The sequence below is a fragment of the Anoplopoma fimbria genome, chromosome 16 (assembly GCF_027596085.1).
Source record: "Anoplopoma fimbria isolate UVic2021 breed Golden Eagle Sablefish chromosome 16, Afim_UVic_2022, whole genome shotgun sequence".
Lineage (NCBI taxonomy): Eukaryota > Metazoa > Chordata > Actinopteri > Perciformes > Anoplopomatidae > Anoplopoma > Anoplopoma fimbria.
This window is the reverse complement of record NC_072464.1, coordinates 13,140,430-13,158,220: the sequence shown is the minus strand read 5'-3', so window position 1 is coordinate 13,158,220 and position 17,791 is coordinate 13,140,430. Positions and strand designations below refer to the sequence as shown.

The window sequence follows — 17,791 nt, the reverse complement described above, 5'->3', positions numbered from 1 at the left end:
TGCTCTGCATCACACAGAAACACGGGTTCTTTAATTAGGTAGGGGTACAAGTTAAGCAGAGCAAGAGGCTGACTAATTGGCAGTCATTAGTGATAAGACAAAATCCTACAGCTCTTTTAGCTGGGTGGATACTCCGGTCTGGAAAATATGGATGCAATTCAAACAGGGAGGAACTGTGATTATAAGGGGTGATGCATTTTAAAAGATTTCCTTTTGCTATTCATAAATAGTTTGTTCTTAAACTCAGTGACCTGGAAAAGCTCAAATGTAGTCTCCATGTCCCATCGGTATTACATTAGAACACAATTAAAACAGGATTTCATCATTAGGGGGGACTTTACGTAAGGGTGTTGTTTTTGTTTTTAAAAATGTGGGACAGGATATGATAACTGTTAATAAGTGATACGCACTCCTGTTCAAATGTCCAACCCCACATTTAAAAAGTATAGAAAAACACATCAGCCCTGCTAAGGAGAAAATAGACTGTTGCAAAAAGCAAGGATTCTTATGTTTGATCAGTTTTCCTTTGAAAAATATTCCTAATGTGAAGACTTGATATAAGTTTAATTAACTTGGGCTTGTGGCCTGTAGGGAAAACAATCTTGAGATGGCTGGTTAGTCTCACTGCTTTAGGGAAGCTTCAAAAATTGTGTTTAATTTTGGTGACCTAAAACTTTCAATGGCCACATGTTTTTTTCTTGCATGTCCTAGTTTTGGTCCCAATATTAAATAGAGTTTGACTATTTGAAATAATTCAAAAACCTAACCTGCAACACCTGTGCACTAAGGGTGTGTGAATGAGAGGGTGTATTACCACTTCAGACTACATTTTAACCTTGCTATTGAATCCATATGATCCTACCTGAGCCGGGCTGAAATCATACAGACAGACCTGAACTGCTAAACTGCACCTTTAGTGAAAACTGATTTAAATTTGTGCTCTCATATCAAAGGCTCGTCTGATGTTGCCAAGCAGTGCTTTGTATTTACCATCAAAGAAATAACAGGTATCAACAGGAATTAGAATGAAAGGCTGTAGACTGAGCCAGGGAGGGGAGTTCAAAGAAGTTTTTCTTCTTGTTGTTGTTCTTCTTTTTGACCAACGCCAGAACACAAGAGATGAACCAGTCGCCTTGGAGCCTCAATGTCCCTAAGCAAACTGTTGGAGTCACTATGTCCTATACTGGTATTTTGTAAACTACAACAAGAGGATCAGTGGACGGTTCCAGACAATGTGAGCGATAAACATGCAGTTGAGCTGATGAGCACTGATAGGTCCGGCTGATGGGCATCTTCTGTGGCCACTGAAATAAGAGACGATGATCCGTTCAAAAGGGCTCCAACAAAGGGCCTTTGACGACTCATGTCTCGGTCGGACTCATTTTTCTGCTCTGACTGAGCAGGCTGTTTTCCCGTTATGATGAAGCTTATAGTAGCTGTGTGAAAAAAGGCGCTACGATGTCTAGTCTCTCTTCTTGAGCAATGTCGGATTAAATTACTATATATTTTGGCTTTTAGTGAGGAGAAGCTCCATGTTTGTTGTCAATTTTTCAATCAAACTGTGTGACCAAATTATTTGTAGATTACCTTTTAGAGTTATGTCAAATTTTGCAGTGAACACAAAATTAAACAAAAGTAGTGGTAGAGTAAAACTCACTTTCTTGCTTAGAGTTAAATGAGAACACCACTCTTATGTCTGTACACCAAATATGAAGAAACGGCCAGCAGCTTGTCTTTTTTACACTTCAGTCATTTAAACAAACAAGATATAATGTGTGAACTAGTGAGTGTTAGAGGTGTTGGTGGGCGGATTTTCTTTCCTTAGTTTGTTCAGAGCCAGGCTAGCTGTTGCCTCCTGTTTCCGGTCTTTATGCTAAGCTACGCTAACAGGCAGTTGTTGTAGCCTAATATTTACCAGGCAGACATGAGCGTGGTATCAATCTTCTCATTTATCTCCAAGCAAGTGAATGAATGTATTTCTCAAGCTGTCAGATTAAAAAAGCATATTTTACTGGCAACAAGCATTGATTCATTATTGGACAGCTGTTCTTTTTCACAATGTGGTACATTTTTCTTGACACTGCGTTTTTGTGTTAAACGGATCAATTTCCACCAAAAGGTGTCCGAAAAATTGAATGTGACAAAAAAGTAACATTACCACTACAACATTACCAACATATTTCTTCAGTTCATTTGTCGTTTTTTATGATTTTCTTTTCATGCTGAATAAATATTTTTTATTATTATTTTTCAGAACATATGACCACATCTCTGGGAAATCACAAGATTTAAAGTGGTGTTTTCTGATAATTGTTTTTGTGGAGAAACATGATTTAATCAAATAATCAATGAGACAACTAAATCACATTAATGTTAGTTGACCAATAATTTCTTTGATCGAGAACAGCCCAGTTAACCCTCGAAGAGTATTATTATCTTTTGTGATTTGTTTGTTTTGCTTTTGTTTGGTCATTTTCTGACCACAAAATCTTGTTTTCATCATATTGGCTCCAACTCAACTCTGCTCTTAAAGTGCTACAACTACATTAGAACAAATATATAATTGTTTTCCCCTCTGACTTCTCTCTTAGATATTACTACCTGGCGTTCCGGGCTCACCAGATGCCTAAGACCAGCAAAGAGAACGTTGTTGCCATACTGGAGCGGGCCAAACTGGAAGCCTGGGTGCTTGGGAAGACAAAGGTATTCTGATTATTACACCAAAAAATAAAACAATAAAGAAATCTGTGATCGGATTATACATTTAACCTATAATCAGTACAACATGTACCAAAAAACATGTATATAAATGGCAGTACAGAGATCTAGACTGATGTTCTGGCATGTTCTAACCTAAACGTCTGGTCAGGTTTTTCTGAGGTACTACCATGTGGAGCAGCTGAACCTGCTGCTGAGGGAGGTGATAGCGCGGGTGGTGGTGATGCAAGCGTACACTAAAGGCTGGCTTGGCGCCCGACGTTACCGAAAAGTGAAGCAGAAGAGAAACCGCGGGGCCATCATCATCCAGTCAGGTACACTGGTATTAATTAAACAGTAAACAGATGAAAAGAACTGCTCAAATTTAAGTAAATAATGCAAATTAATATGAAAATCCTGATGTATTCTTTTATCACATTATGATGAAACAGGTGCACATTTAATGTGAATCTTACCGCCCGTTTCTTAATGACCTCTGGTCTATTATGTGCCAGTGGGTCTTCATAAAAAAGATGAGTTTGATAACCACAGCTTGACCTACAAAGGTTAAGAGCAATGCTTCAGAGCAGACAATAAGACCACAGAGAGTTCAAAGAGATCCATCCCTCTGCCACCTGGTTTAGCGGTGTTTTGAAGTGGGATCTTGTGTAGTATGTGCAGTCTATTTTGTTTCACCGAGGCAGGTCAGCAATCTCGCACACACACACACACACACTGCCTCTTTCTCTCCCCATAGCCTGGAGGGGCCATGTTGTTCGTCAGAACCTCAAGCAAATAAAAAAGGAGCAAGAAGAGGCTGCAATCCGCATTCAGTCAGGTAAAGAAGTGTTTAAAAAAATATGTTTCTGAAGTTCTCCATATATACTCCTTTGCAGAACTCTGTAATTTCTCATGTGTCCAGTGGAAATAAACACCACTTTTTTCATGAATTTTCAAAAGGAAAAGGGATAAAGGCCTGAAAACCTTATTTCTTTGTGAAACACCTTTTTGATCTCAATGAGTGGCCTGCGAAACAGTAATAATTAATTAATAATGCATACAGAAAAGCTTTTGAAAGTTTGTGCGGCATTTGGTCCCCACGTTTCAGAAGAACAGTGCATACTGAGATCCTTTTTCCTTTCATCTCTTTCCCAGTAAAGGCAAGAGAGGGGCTTATCCCTTCTGTTTCCTCACGACTTCCTCTCTCAAATTCCTGGCCTATTACACAGCTCTCACATACCAGAAACAAGATGCCTTTTTATACTGTCAACCTTTTCATCTGAAATGTAAATTAATTCTTACTCACTGTGCCTTGACGAAGATCAAAGTGGGCACATTAACCTTCCCGGGTCCCCCCCACCCAACCCCCACCCTTGGAGCCTCTCACTGGAGGACAAGAAGGGTGCCAAAAGGGGCAGGAGAGGGGAGGGCAGGGGGAGGAGATTTGGCATTGTTTCCCCCGGCTCTCCTAAGGGCTGCCCTCATCTGGCACATGGAGCATCTCAGTCGCCTGCACACCTTGTGTAAATGTCCTCCATTAAAGCCCTTGTACATAACGATGCAGAATGGGTAAACATGGTTGCGGTGTGAGAAAAGCCTCTCCGTCTCTGCTGTCTTTCTCCTTTAGAGAAGTGTGTTTGTGTGTGGCCGATGGTTCAGGAGGGGGGGGGAACCTGAACCTGACATAAGTGGGGCCTCAGCCCCCCGGCGGAGCACTCCAGCACATTCACATTGTATGTTCTCTGCAGCTTATAGCCTTTGAGGTGGGCCGCATTTGCATTCTGAAAATAAACAGATGCCTTTCAAATGTATGAGCCTGGTGGCTTCTCAGATCTCAGCGGGGCCTGGGGGACATGCTCACCATCGATCAGATTAGACCATGCAAAATAGAACCATGGCTCGACAATGTACTTGAGCCTTATTTTCCTGCGCATATAATTTTACAAGAAAAACACAAAGCCTGTTGACAGAGTAAGTCAGCATGCTAAGTTTACCATCCATCCGAACCCAGTGTGTCTCAATAATCACAATACTTCCCCACTGCTACACTTCACTCCTTATATAAATGATAAACACATTGCGCAGGCTGTTTTAGTGCTCTGATAAATTGTTGTGAATTAAGTTAATTGCAACAATTACATTTGATAACTGCCTCAGTGGAATATATGCATGTTGTTTAGAGGGAGGAAAATGGTTTTCTGACCATGTTGGAGCATGTCTGAAATACATATCCTGTGCAGCTTACAGGGGCCATCGGGTGCGTCGGGAACAAAAACCCCAAGGGCACATATGTCCCTCTGAGGCTGGAGGAAAGACCACCAAGGAGGAGCATACGGGGTGAGTTCCTTGACCTTCAGGGCCTGTTCTCATTGAAAGATTTATTTCCTGACGTTAGATTTTTGTTATGTCTTTATTGTTTCTTCTTACAGCACAGACATATGACCACCATTAGTGACGGCTTATTGAGAAAAACTTACTGTTAGATCTGCTGGACGGGCTCCTCATGCACTGTAATGTTCTGTTGTTTCAAGCAGGAGAGAAAACTCCTCCCTTAAGCACCACCTCTTTCAGTTCTATAAATGTAATAAATATCTTTCCACCAAGATAGCACACTTGTCTGACCACAAATGGGGTTGGGCGCTGCACTGGTCTCCAGATGTAAGAGCTGAAGACTTTGTGTTTATTCAGCATATGGGCAGGCCAGTCATTAAGAGACTATGTGCTAAGCAGGAGAGCAGCCACCGACTGAACAGCAGCACATGTGGTGTTGATGGCATTTAGCTCTGTGTTTAGCTTTTCTCTGCACCGCAACTCACACAAATCAGTTATTACAAATTCCTTAATGTTAGGTTTGATATTGTGTTCTAAAAATGTATCTAAGAGGAGAAGTGTGACATTTTTCTTTATGTGCAGGAGCTCCAAAAAACAACGCAAGAAAATTCAGATAATGAAAAATACGAATTACATTGCTTATAACAAACCTCGTTCAAATCTTGGGTGACTTTTGGTCAACGCTGTGCAACTCTCTCCAGACTCAAACTCCAAAATACCAGATTTACACATCTGAAAATGTTATGCTTGTTGTATACTCAAACCAAGCGGAGCCTCATCTGGGATTTTTCTCTCCGTGTTTACAATCATATTCCTTGGTGAGAAAAACTTCAAACCTCCACTTAACAATTCTGTTTAATCAGTGTTGGAATCTCTCCATATAGATTTATTTTGACATGATCTGGCCCATTTTTCTCCTGTAAGATCTATGTTCTCACCTACATGCTGTTCTTTTCCCTTTTGATATCCCTACTCTCTGCCACGCATGAATTCTGTGTTTTGCATCCAAATAAAGGAGCCTCCAGTTGCATCACCAAGTCCAAACTGGATGAGATTTTGTTTTTCTACACTCAAAGCGTGAATGCGACTGGCATGCAGCATTGTGTTTGCAGATGTTGTCTTATTTGGTGTTTGTTTTTTTAAATAATGCAACAGTCAGTGATCACACACAGAAACATGTCTCTGTCTCGCTCTCTGCAAATTGCATAATCAAAAACCAGAGCTGTTTTCTTTTTTTATTAAACAAGGAGACAAATACAATTCATCCGCAGCTCTTACTAAATGAATGTCATTAACAGACAGAATATGTGTTGTTCATGTCAGTTAAAAATGCTTCTTACTTTCACAGGACTAAGTGCAACAAGGAACACACGGATCACATACATAAAGGAAATGTAAGTAACAGAATATTAATGAGCATTTTCTTATGCCTGGCTTTAGCTGTGTGTGTAAAATGCTGCTCCTCTACAAAGCAGCTTTAACCCAGATTATTCTTTGGGAATTTTTTTGAGTCCTTGAGACAAAAGAGTTCTCTTGCTCCAACCTTCATCTCAGCGGAGAAGACAGGGTGGTACGGGAACGAGAGAATCAAAAGGCTGGAAATTCACGGCTGAGAATAAATGCTCGCTCTTCCCCGAGGTGATTTGTCTTTGCGCTCCTCTTTCTACAGATGTTAGACCCCTTTTTTAGTAAAGACCTGAGGTTCTTTGGTAGCACTTTGATATCCTGCTCGGATTCAATATGTGAAATAGAAGAGCCACTCCGTGACTTGGAGCACATCACAGTCTTTGAAGTCTGATCCAATTTTTGCTGCTCACCATTTGATGTTGAAAGGATGAAATGAGGAAAATGTACAGTTTTTGCCAGTAACTCTGCTGAGCATATGTAAGATTAAAAAAGCAAAATCCTTTGGAGGATGTACTTAGAAATGTTAAGCAGATTAATACTTTCCTATAGCTCTTTTATTCAAAGATAAAATTAAATATGAGAGGAAGTCTGTATGAGCTGTTTTTTACCCTCACAATTAAGTCAGTGTGCTGCTGTTTGCTAGGAGGTAGGGCTAGTAAAGGGGGATATGCAATTGCATTAGCATTTGATTAACATTGCAAAGCACATTAATGGGTTTGAGTTATATGAGTGCCAAATTGTAAATAAATGAATACAGTGTCTACGTGACTAAATTGGAAAAAAAAAAGAAAAAGAAACACATTACGGAGCTTGCTTTAACTTGTGTCTATTTATCTGCTGCTTTCATTGACATTGCTCTTCTGGGTGTGTTTACGCCTCCTCCTCTCAAGGTTGGCCTCGACAGCCTCGACAGACAAGTGAAAGACATCAAGAGAGACAAAGGCAGAGCAGAAGACAGTGTAACGAAGCCTTGCAGGGAGACAGCTAGACTGCAAGACATGCAGTGTAAACAAGGTAAGCCCGAGCACAGAGCTGGCGGGTGCAGGTAATTACACAAAGAGACAGCAGAAATCCCGCCTTAATGGATAAAGTGCCATTTTTAATACGGGGCCCCTTTCAACCTTTCATCCCAGCCAATCCTCTGCTGCCATTCTTTGTTGACAGCGAAAAGAGAGACGCACTATGGGTGATCATTTCTTTGGTATTTTAATAACGCAGGTCAGCTCATCATAAATGCCTCATGGCAAGTGGTGGAGGGGGGGCTTTCGAAGTGGCAGGAGCACTTCAAAGCTTTCATTCTCCCACACAGCGAGCCCTTCACTAAGGATCTCATCAATGACTCTAATAGACCTGCACAGTAACGGTGACAAGAAAATACACAAACCCTGATTTGTTGAACATATGTTTGGTTTGCTTTTTGCCCCAGGCGATGAATTACATTAATTCCTGCTGCCTGGAAGGCTGGGTGGGTGGCTGCGCAGGGGGCCTCCGATTACGGCCGTCACCCAGCCCACCACTGGGGTAGCCTGGGTAATAGGAGCCCGGCCCTTCATTAATGTTATTAGAGGGGTATGAGGTAGGAGACGGAGGTGAAATAGCGTTTAGCAGCGCGGCTGAGAGATTACGGGGATTAGACATGATAATGTAACACAGACAGGGCTCTCCAGCAGGCCCGGGATTAGTGTCAGCACGCCACAGCAGGTCTGGGTTAGATAGCGGCTAATTCGGTAATGCTGCATACAGGTGACCCCCGCTCCCAGGCATCACTGCTGTTGAAGGGAGGCAGCGTTTGATGAATTTATAATGTCAGAGTAATTATGGAGGGAAATGTTGCAGTAAATGCGAGTGTGAGGGCACTTTGCTCCAAAGTATGTTTTGTCCTGTTTCACCGGAGCTTCCAGTCATTCCAGTCATACATTCTTGTATTTATTGTTGTGTCTTTCTAGTTTGAGAACCAACTACCTGAGAGTAGGATGTTTCATTTGATGTGTAAAAGTCACATTCCTTTGCATTTAGGATCCCTCTCGTCTTAAAAGCAGCTCAAATATGCAGTGTTTAGATGATTTCTTTGCCGTATAATATTAAAGGTGGAGCTTTTGAACCATGAAATGTAGCACACTGATCTCCAACGTTTTAAGATGAAGCAATGTGTACTTGCAACCTCTCTTTACGGGCTGTGGCCTCAATGTGGGAAAGACTTTTGAGCTGCTCAGATTGTTTAAATTGAAGGTTTGTCAGGCACATGGGAATAGCAAAATATGAAAAATGTCTTAAAAAAAACCTTTTTCTTTTGAATTAGAACTAGTAAACTGTCCAACCTTATGTAATTTCAGTCTAGAATTAAATATAATTTTAACCTTTTTAAGATAAATCAACTTGTTTTTACAGGTTTTTTTATTTTTTAAGAATTGAGTGTCTTTATAGAAGAATTTAAGTACTCAAGTTGGTAAGAGGGTGGTTGTTGCAGTGAGTTTCTGGGGACCCTCTGGGAGATCCTGACCTCCAGATTGAGAACCACCTGCAACCAAAAACGTTTCTAGTTTAGTATTATTGGCATCATTTATTGTAGTAAGTCAAACACTCCCAGACTTCTTTTTGTTATTAGGTAAATTGAAGGGTCTCTGTACTGAGTGAATTTGCCTTGGGCACATGAATAACATTTTGTATCTGACAGTTGAGTTATATTCTATTTAAATGTCCTGACAAAAAGAAAATCCTTTTCCTCTTCCGCCATGGGCTTATTTTATGTGGAGAGCACAGAGATTTTCAGGTATTCATCGTCGCCCCTTTTTCCTGCCTCGTTTATGTTCCAAGGTCTGCTTGTGGCTCCGACTTCTTTCAGGAAACCCCATTTGAATATGTTGAGGGAGGCCACGGTGGCTCAGGCACCCAGGGCACACTTTGATCCCTGCAGATCTGAGAGTCTGTTTTTTCATCCCGAGGTTGAGCGAGTCATGGAAGCCTTGCCCTGCCAGATGTTTGGAGACCAGGCTCCTTCCTGTGTCTCATCCTGCTGTCGCCCCTGGTGATCGCAGCCGTTCTCTCAGGCTGGAGCTCGACCTGGAGTGTTTCAGGACACCAGTGGAGAAAAACAGAATATTAACCATGGAAATCAAATTACCCCAACCCTCCAGACACACGCACACTCGTACACACTCTGCTCACATTAATGCCAAAACACCTGGGCGTGACCTGGAACCTCACAATGCGTTTGACGGACGTTGGGTCTTTTCTAAGTGATTTAACAAAGCCCGGTGTTGCGCTCAGCTTAGTATTTTGAAACAAAGCAGATTAAGGAGTGAGATGATTTGGTCATGTGTCTGTTTCACTGTATAGCTGACATCAGGCAAGGCAACTATTCTCACTCTTTAGCAAAATCCCTGCAGCGTTGCATTTTATGGTGGGAAGAGAGCATTAAAGAACTTTGTACTCCAGGCGCACTCAGTCGTCTGCAGAGACACCCTTTGATTTCCCCGCGTTCTGTCAGAGGAAAAGTTACCCGTACACAGTGAAGTCATGTAAGCTGCACACTCAAGACGATGTCACCTCTCGTCACCTGTCTCCCGAATCTGCATATTAATACAACATGTTTGGAAATGAGTCACAGAGGCGTGTGCAAAAAGAAAGCCCTTGCTAGCAAACAGCCGATATGATCAGAGTGCTGCTTATGCTTCTCAGCGTGGTAAACAGGATGGTGCTGGGGATCAGTCAGAGCTGACTTTATGGTTTATGAAAGCTGAGCTACTTATGTTAACAGGCTTTTTGAAGATTATAGTTGTGGTAAACATACATGTCAAGAGAGAGGCAGTGATAAAGTGGAGCCACAACACAGAGACCAATTACCTCTGAGCCTTGGAAGATAGTTAACCTGCTCGTTTGAAGGGTTGAGAAAAGAGAAAAATGAAAAGGGTGCGAAGAATAGTTGAAGTTCATGTTGACTTATTGGCTGTAGTTGTCTCCCCTCAGTGCATAACACGGTACAGTCAATAAGAATTGATTTTGTTTGTAGCCCTGAGCTCTCTCTGGGCTTTAAAGCTGCCACTGGGAGAGCTCATTGGAAATGTGGACGCTGTTTTACCCACACTGAGGTCAAACCCACACTCACCAGTACATCTCACTTTCCTCTTTTCTCGCTCCCTCCCTCAGCCCTTAAACGTCTTCCCACATTTCCTCCCACAAGGTTTGCAGCCACCAGGTGCTGCTCCACAACTCTCCTCCACCACCACCACCACCACCACCACCACCACCACCACGTTCAAAGGAGCATCAGCATCACCATATCAACATGCATCTGCTAGACAAATGATCCACCCTCTCCATGTTCTCTAGACAAATACGCTCCCACCCTCTCGCTGTCTCTCGGTCTTTTGATTGATCTGTCTGTCTCCACATATCGCAGAGTCTCGACCGGATGCCTTCAGTTTTAGGCAAATTACAGGCTCGACATAGCGGCAGCAGAGATTTGGAAGGGATAGGAAAGACTCAACTTAACGGAAGGAGTTGCCTCTGTCTGACGCTACCTACGTAATCCTCTTAATGTCAGTGGGAGTAGTTAACAGGATGTACTTCCAAACTACTCATCATCACAATTCCAGCAGAATAATCTCCTCAGACATAAAATCTAGGTGGAAAATGATACTCCAAGTTCTCTGTAATTTCGCACAAGGATTGAATCATTTGATGTAGTTTAAAACTAACTTTTTCCAAACACAAAACCTTGTCAGTTTGTTATTTTTGTTGACAAGGTACGGTTTTATATAGTTACATTTTGTATCTAAAAGACATAACAAGGACTGATCATGAGAGAAAATACTTAATGCCACTGGTTTGCATATTATATATTTTTTTTGCCTGGTTTTCTTGTCATTCATGTCTCTTTGCTACTTACTTTTTACTAATCCTGCCAGGTCACGGCTATAAATAACATGTATAATGTCTGTGACAAATGATTGAACTCTACGACAATTCTTTAGGAGTCAAAGTTCCAAATCTGCTGTCAGGGGAAATGATTGATTTCAGTGTGAAAAATTGGTTATAAGTAACAACATCCTCCATTCCATTAGTGAAAACAGATGCAGGAACTACTCTTTTCCAGCATTATCTGTAGAAATGACCAGTTTGTCTTATAATTTAAAGCACATGAGGGGCTAGATGTCCAAAATGACGAGAGCGGCAATATATGTTAAGAGTCCTGAAAGTTCTAGAAATCCTTTTTTTACTTCAGATAACTGTTTTGGAGTCTTTGTATGCAACTGAGGAATAATGTCTGCGTTAGTGTGTGTGTGTGTGTGTGTGTGTGTGTGTGTGTGTGTGTGTGTGTGTGTGTGTGTGTGTGTGTGTGTGTGTGTGTGTGTGTGTGTGTGTGTGTGTGTGTGTGTGTGTGTGTGTGTGTGTGTGTGGGGTTTGGGGGTCTGGGTCTGGGTTGCACATGCCTCATTTAGACATCAAAGGCCCCTGCTGATGATTTTTCCTTATAATCCATGCCTTTTGGTGCCTCTGCTCCCTCCATCTGAATAAACAAAGCCCAAGTGGTTCTCTGTGGTCTGGGAGAAGTCAGGTGATTGCAGCACGTGATTTGGGAAGTAAATCGATACATCTTTAATTTATTCCACTAAAAAAATCCCTTTTAGCAGCCCTTTTATGTTGTTTCTGAGGAGCATTCTGATTTTCAAGGGATTTCAAAGTGGTATTTAGACATGTAAAACGAGTCACATGCTGATCTTTGAAAATGAAAGAAATACCCTATCTCAAAAAGAATTCCAGCCGCATTTATCTCCAAAGCAAATATGTACAATATGTAAGTTTCTCACCGAGAAGAGCAAACTCTGCTCAGCTTTCTTTTGATATGAAGAAATCAATATTGTATGAACTGCCTCTGTATTCCCAGTCGACCATTATTCCTCCCCACCCAAAACAGAAGACATTACCCACGATCATTTAGCAAACCCCCGGTGTGAGCCACTGACTGACCCCTACCCAGCTCTGCCTGCCCATGTCCAAGCCACGCTCCGCTGCTAGAGGCCAGTTTGGCCTGTAATATATCTGCAGGAGCAGCATTCCTCTGGGGCTGGCCTGGATCAAATGGCAGTGATTTCCCAAACAGAGGCTCAGAGATGGGAGTTCTGACCCATCCTCTGATCTGCTACACGCTCTAATCGCTGCAGGTCAGAATGGATAAATGCTCAACCCCCGTGTGTCGTGTTTCGGGCTACAGATCTGCAAGGGCAGGTCCAGCAGCTGAGCCATTTTAGGAAAACATCTTATTGGGATTTTCTCAACCAATATTGCAATAGTGATTTAAGCTGCAGTACATTTTTTTGTAAACGTAATAACAGCCATTTTGTTAAATAATACAGTATTTGTATTATTAAACAAATTTGATTAAACCAAGCTCAATCACAAATTAATCTTGTGTCTACAATACTGGAAATATAATAATGCAGATGAATGGTGTTAAGCTAAATGCTAAGCATGCTCAAACTGACAATGAGAATGTCATTGCTAAACATGGCACAATGTTAACCGTTTTAGTTCATCTCGTTAGCATGCTACCATTTGCTGATTAAGCGCTAAACACAGAAAACAGCTGATGGAAATGCTATTAGTCCAGTGGGTCATAAGCCAAAGTACCAAAGTAAATGTTTAACTGATGATGACGCTTGATGAAATGTCAGGGGATCATCAAAGATATTATAATTCGTACTGAGGGGACCATGAATATTTCTTGACAATCCATCCAATAATAGTTGAGACCAAAACCACAGCTATCAATCTCGTGGTGGGGCTAGAGGAAAAGTCACTATGATTCATCATCCAGGGACAACTTATCCTCATACAATTGTTTGTATTATATTTTAGGAAAAGTAATTTTGTTCTTTTTCCTGTCAATGTTTAGCCACATGAGCGATAAGTGCACTTTCGCAAGTCCCTACAGTGCGGTCCTGTCTTGATAGTAACCCTAGATTTGCAGAACACTTGCGAGACTGCGAGAGTTTCGCAAATCTAGGGTTACTGGTAACACTAGTTGTTTTCTTGCTTCCTCACAGTACATTTTGCTTCTACTGTTTATACTGCATACCAAGCAGCTGAATGAGCTTAAACGCTTTTGTTCATGCTCAGAGCTTTCGCGCCAGCTGTGGAGGCTTGCCCCATGGTGCCACATGCAAAGCTTGAATGATTTCAAAGAACGTGGTGACATGATAATGTAAATACAATTTACAGAGGGCGCGGTTTTTACCTCTTATAATTGAATATTGTCCACTGTACAGCAGGTCAAGTATTTAAACATTTAATTCTGTTTACATGCTAGCTACATTACAACTTAGTAAATTTAGCGGCGACAGCCATCATTAAAACCGGTGAAATCTTTAAAGACACAGTAAGTTTGGATGGTGTTTCAGATTTATATTATGGCACTTGTGGATTGAAAATTGCAGCCTTTCCAATTTCAATTTCAATATATGAAGAACTGAATCCTTCAGCCGAACAACAGACTTTGTCTTTTAGCTACAGTGGAGGGTCTTCAGCACACAGGGACTGAGATACTGGCTTGCTTACACTGAATCCCGAGTCTTTGCATCACTTTTTTATAATTTGTGGAGTTGCTATATTTTAGGATAAACAAATCATATCTTTGTTGACAACACGGAGTATGCAGACTATTTTACAATACAATGGAATTTGTTCAAGGACGTTAGGATTCATTATTTGTGATTGAGTGCTTTGATGCAATTTCAGGGGAATAAACATTTGCTTATCAAATCCATTGCTGCATCATTAGCAGAACAATGTCCTACATACAAACATTGCCAAACTTAAATTTAAGGTGCAACCATTTTATGTGTGTTTGTTTATTTTTGTTTCATCGGAACATGTCACGTGGATACAGTAGTTCTTTTAGGTCTCATAAATCTAAGCAGCAAAGTTGTAAAATGTATCTCAATGTAATATTTAAACCTAAGTGCTTTTGAGCAGCCAAATGAAACTTGTTGTGTGTAAAAGAAATACACAGCTTTTTTTTTATATAGCTATTCTGTTTAGTCCAGGAGATTTATCCAAATATCCTCTAATAGTCAGGGGTGACAAGGATTCACACAGTGAACGGTTAGCACCTCTGAGGCATGGATGGATAAGATTAACGGTAAAAGTTAGCTAATATCTCAGAACTGACAGGAACTTTCTGGGCATTTACAAAGTGTGACTTTAGTAAACCTGCAACGGTTTGAATAACATCAAGAAAGCTGAGGAAATATGGGGGGATGGAGGGGGAGCTTACTCTTTGATGTATAGGATTGAGATGTGATGAGGTCTGTTCAAAGTGAGTACAAAGTAGTGTTAAGATGGAAAAAGCAAATGCAGCTTTAGTCAAGGTAGTGAAGCCGAGGTAGCAAGAGATGATGAAGAAATGTCCTGTCTCACCCGAAACGTAGGCAAAGAAGATGAAACGTTATCTGACATTAAATATAGATGCTTCCCTTGTAAAGGTGTCTCAGCTTTAAAACACACTTTTGTAACCTATAAATGTTGAAACCCTGGGAGTGCTGTAGTAGGAGATTGTAATAAGCCTTCATAATTGTGTTATGTTTGAATAATCAGGTTATCACGTAGCTCGTTATCTTTAGTATGTCGTCAATATCCTTTCTGTGGTGCAATGAATAATTAATTATTCAGTACACTGTTTTGAACAATCAGGGAAAACAAAGCTACGCTGCCAAAGATTTGGTCATCTGCTGGAATAGAAGCGGCAGAGAGTAAAGAAGAAGTCATTCACTGAATGGGAATCATAAATGACTTCTTTCTCTGACTGTTAACAGATAAGCCAAAGCTCACTATTGCGTCATTGGTTTCAGGAGGTAGTAGAAGGGTGAACATCTATATCTAGATGTTTGTCGATCTGCTGAGTCAGTGTAGGATTTTCTGACCTGCTAATGGTTGTCTCTTCCCTTTAACTTTCATCCAAATCACTACAACATTTGAATTGTATTGTTGCGGCAGAAAACGCATTAGACCTCCTGTAATCTCAACAATTAGAACCAAAACTATCTTTGATGCTAGACACCACAAGGCCCATTTAAAATAACGTAATTTTGATTTAAGTGAACTCAGCCTTTAAAGGAATAGTTTGACATATTGGTAAATACTTTCAGTCTATGAGTGAGAAAAGAAGATTGGTACCACTCCTTTTTGTATACACAAAGTATGAACCTACAGACGTTAGCTTAGCTTAGCATAAAGACTGGAAACAGGAGGAAAAAGCTATCCTGGCTCTGTCCAAAGACAACAAAAGCCAAATACAAGCACATTTGGATAGTTTTACATGTCTGTGTTTATCCAGACCTGGCTGCATTTTACTGCTGTTTATTGGTTCTATTTCTCTCATTCGTTACTAACTATACTTTTGCTCATGTATTACAGAAAACTGTCACAAAAAACTGAACCTTTTTAAAGACTAAACAAACACTCTAAACAATTCCCTACAACCTTCTTGACTTTACAATGTTTACTGAGGTAATAAATCAAGTGAGAAGAAGGGCCATTTTCTCGCAGACTTCTATACAATCTTCTTTTTGCCCATTGGCTATTAGAACAAATGCAAGCTTAAAGCATTCAACATTGGCTTCACTTTTCAGACCTGTAGGTTGCCTCCTTTGTTGTTTGTGTACATGAATGCCAAGACCTGATCTGAGCTCAGTGTAAACACGTTCAAGAATTACGTTTCTCTTTTATTGTGGGTTTTGGTCACAGGAAAGTGAAACCTCTTGAATACCACACACCACAGTCTCCCCTCTGCCTCCTCCATTGTAGCTATTTAGCAAATTGAGTCTCTAGTCTGCTGTACACCTGTGAGGAGACATAATTAAATGTGGTTTATATGTGTGGATTCATGTAATGTTAAGCTGTTATTGAGTCAGCCCATCGATGAAATTACATAAACCAACCAAAATATGTTTTTGCTACTTTGCCCCACGTGGGTGCAGAATTAAAAAGTGGAGGGCAGATACTGTTTACTGCTGCTGTCATCACCACCAGTATCATGTTGGTGCTTGTTGTTGTTCTGCTTGGTTGGATCACTGCCCTCATTTTTCCTCTGTTGCAGGTCCAGTGATGAAGCTGCAGCAGAGAACTCCTCGCCGGCGGGGCCAGCAGCCCAAGCTGCTCAACAGCCCTGAAGACAGCCTATACTACAACCAGCTAAATGTGAGTTCAAAGTGCCGATAAAGGCCTTTGTCTGACTTTGGTTCCACATGATAATACAATTAAACCTACCTGTGCCAGACCCTGGAGCCCCACCCCCACGCTTCTCTGCCTCTTGTCTTGAACATGTGCTTATGCTCTTTATCTGTTGCTTTCATGTCAGGATGTCTGCCTTCACGGTGAATAATTGATGTGGTTTATCAAAGCTGAGCAAGATGCATGCTTCATCAGACTCACTTGAGCCCTTTGATCAGAAAAAATTATGCTGTGACTTCTGATATTATCAGCATCTGCTCGCATTCAACACAAAATCACTTTGAATTAAAAATTAATGACTCTCTGCTCATCTTTTGACTGTGTGCTCTTGGCCCTTTCCTCAGAGAACTCTGGATTACCAGGGGAGCAAGAGGAAGCCGAGAAAACTTGGGTAAATAACTGCTTTCCTACTTACAGCAACTCTAAACAGAGCAGGCCCTTTGTGGAATAGGAGAATCCAGAAATGGAGTTGTTTTCTTATAATGTAAATGGAGAGCCAAAAATAACAGGCTTCTTATGAGCAGTTGCTCTGCGTCATTAGAGAGGGGGTTACATATTAAGGCTTTGTCAGCATGCTAATTTTAAATGTTGAAGGTCTGACTTATATTTGTACTATAAATGACATCCTGGTTCAGCTTAGTATACTTAAGATGACGCATGCGCCTCAACGCCTTATCTGCAAATATTGTTTTTATTCTAAATGTCTAGTTTTTCACATCAAAACTGTTCCGTATCACAGTAACTTCTCACCACTTTCTCGTCTTCTTTCCCATCACAGTCAAATCAAAGTGCTGGATGGAGAAGATGAGTACTACAAATTACTGTCAACTGTGGAGTCAATCCCTGAGGAAGAGTATGGGACCGACCGCCCCCCCTCCCACCCTTTCTAGTGGGCCTCTCGTCAGTCAGAGCTGAGCCTCACAACCATGTCAACCGGTAAGACAGACGCACCAGACATGTAGACAGACACTCCAAAGAACATCCTTAGTGTTAGATGTGCTGTGGTATGTGGAGCAAGTAGCAGCAGGGCAGAATAAGCAACCTGTACAGGCAATGCCCTCAGCTGTTAATCCAAAATGGTCGGAAATGTGTCTTACTCATGAAGTGAAATTATTACAACAGCATT

At 41.1% G+C, this 17,791-nt stretch overlaps 1 protein-coding gene across 1 annotated transcript in view; it reads left to right on the top strand.

Moving 5' to 3' along the window:
- The window catches only part of myo3b (myosin IIIB), a 56,451-nt gene extending 38,896 nt beyond the window's left edge, over positions 1–17,555 (top strand). The window contains exons 28-36 of the mRNA XM_054615509.1: positions 2,592–2,703; positions 2,870–3,032; positions 3,455–3,535; positions 4,938–5,034; positions 6,377–6,422; positions 7,326–7,449; positions 16,532–16,632; positions 17,010–17,056; positions 17,444–17,555. Of these exons, the coding sequence (XP_054471484.1) occupies positions 2,592–2,703; positions 2,870–3,032; positions 3,455–3,535; positions 4,938–5,034; positions 6,377–6,422; positions 7,326–7,449; positions 16,532–16,632; positions 17,010–17,056; positions 17,444–17,555 (883 nt within the window). The remainder of the gene's footprint in view (positions 1–2,591; positions 2,704–2,869; positions 3,033–3,454; positions 3,536–4,937; positions 5,035–6,376; positions 6,423–7,325; positions 7,450–16,531; positions 16,633–17,009; positions 17,057–17,443) is intronic.
- The last annotated feature ends 236 nt before the right edge of the window (positions 17,556–17,791 follow it).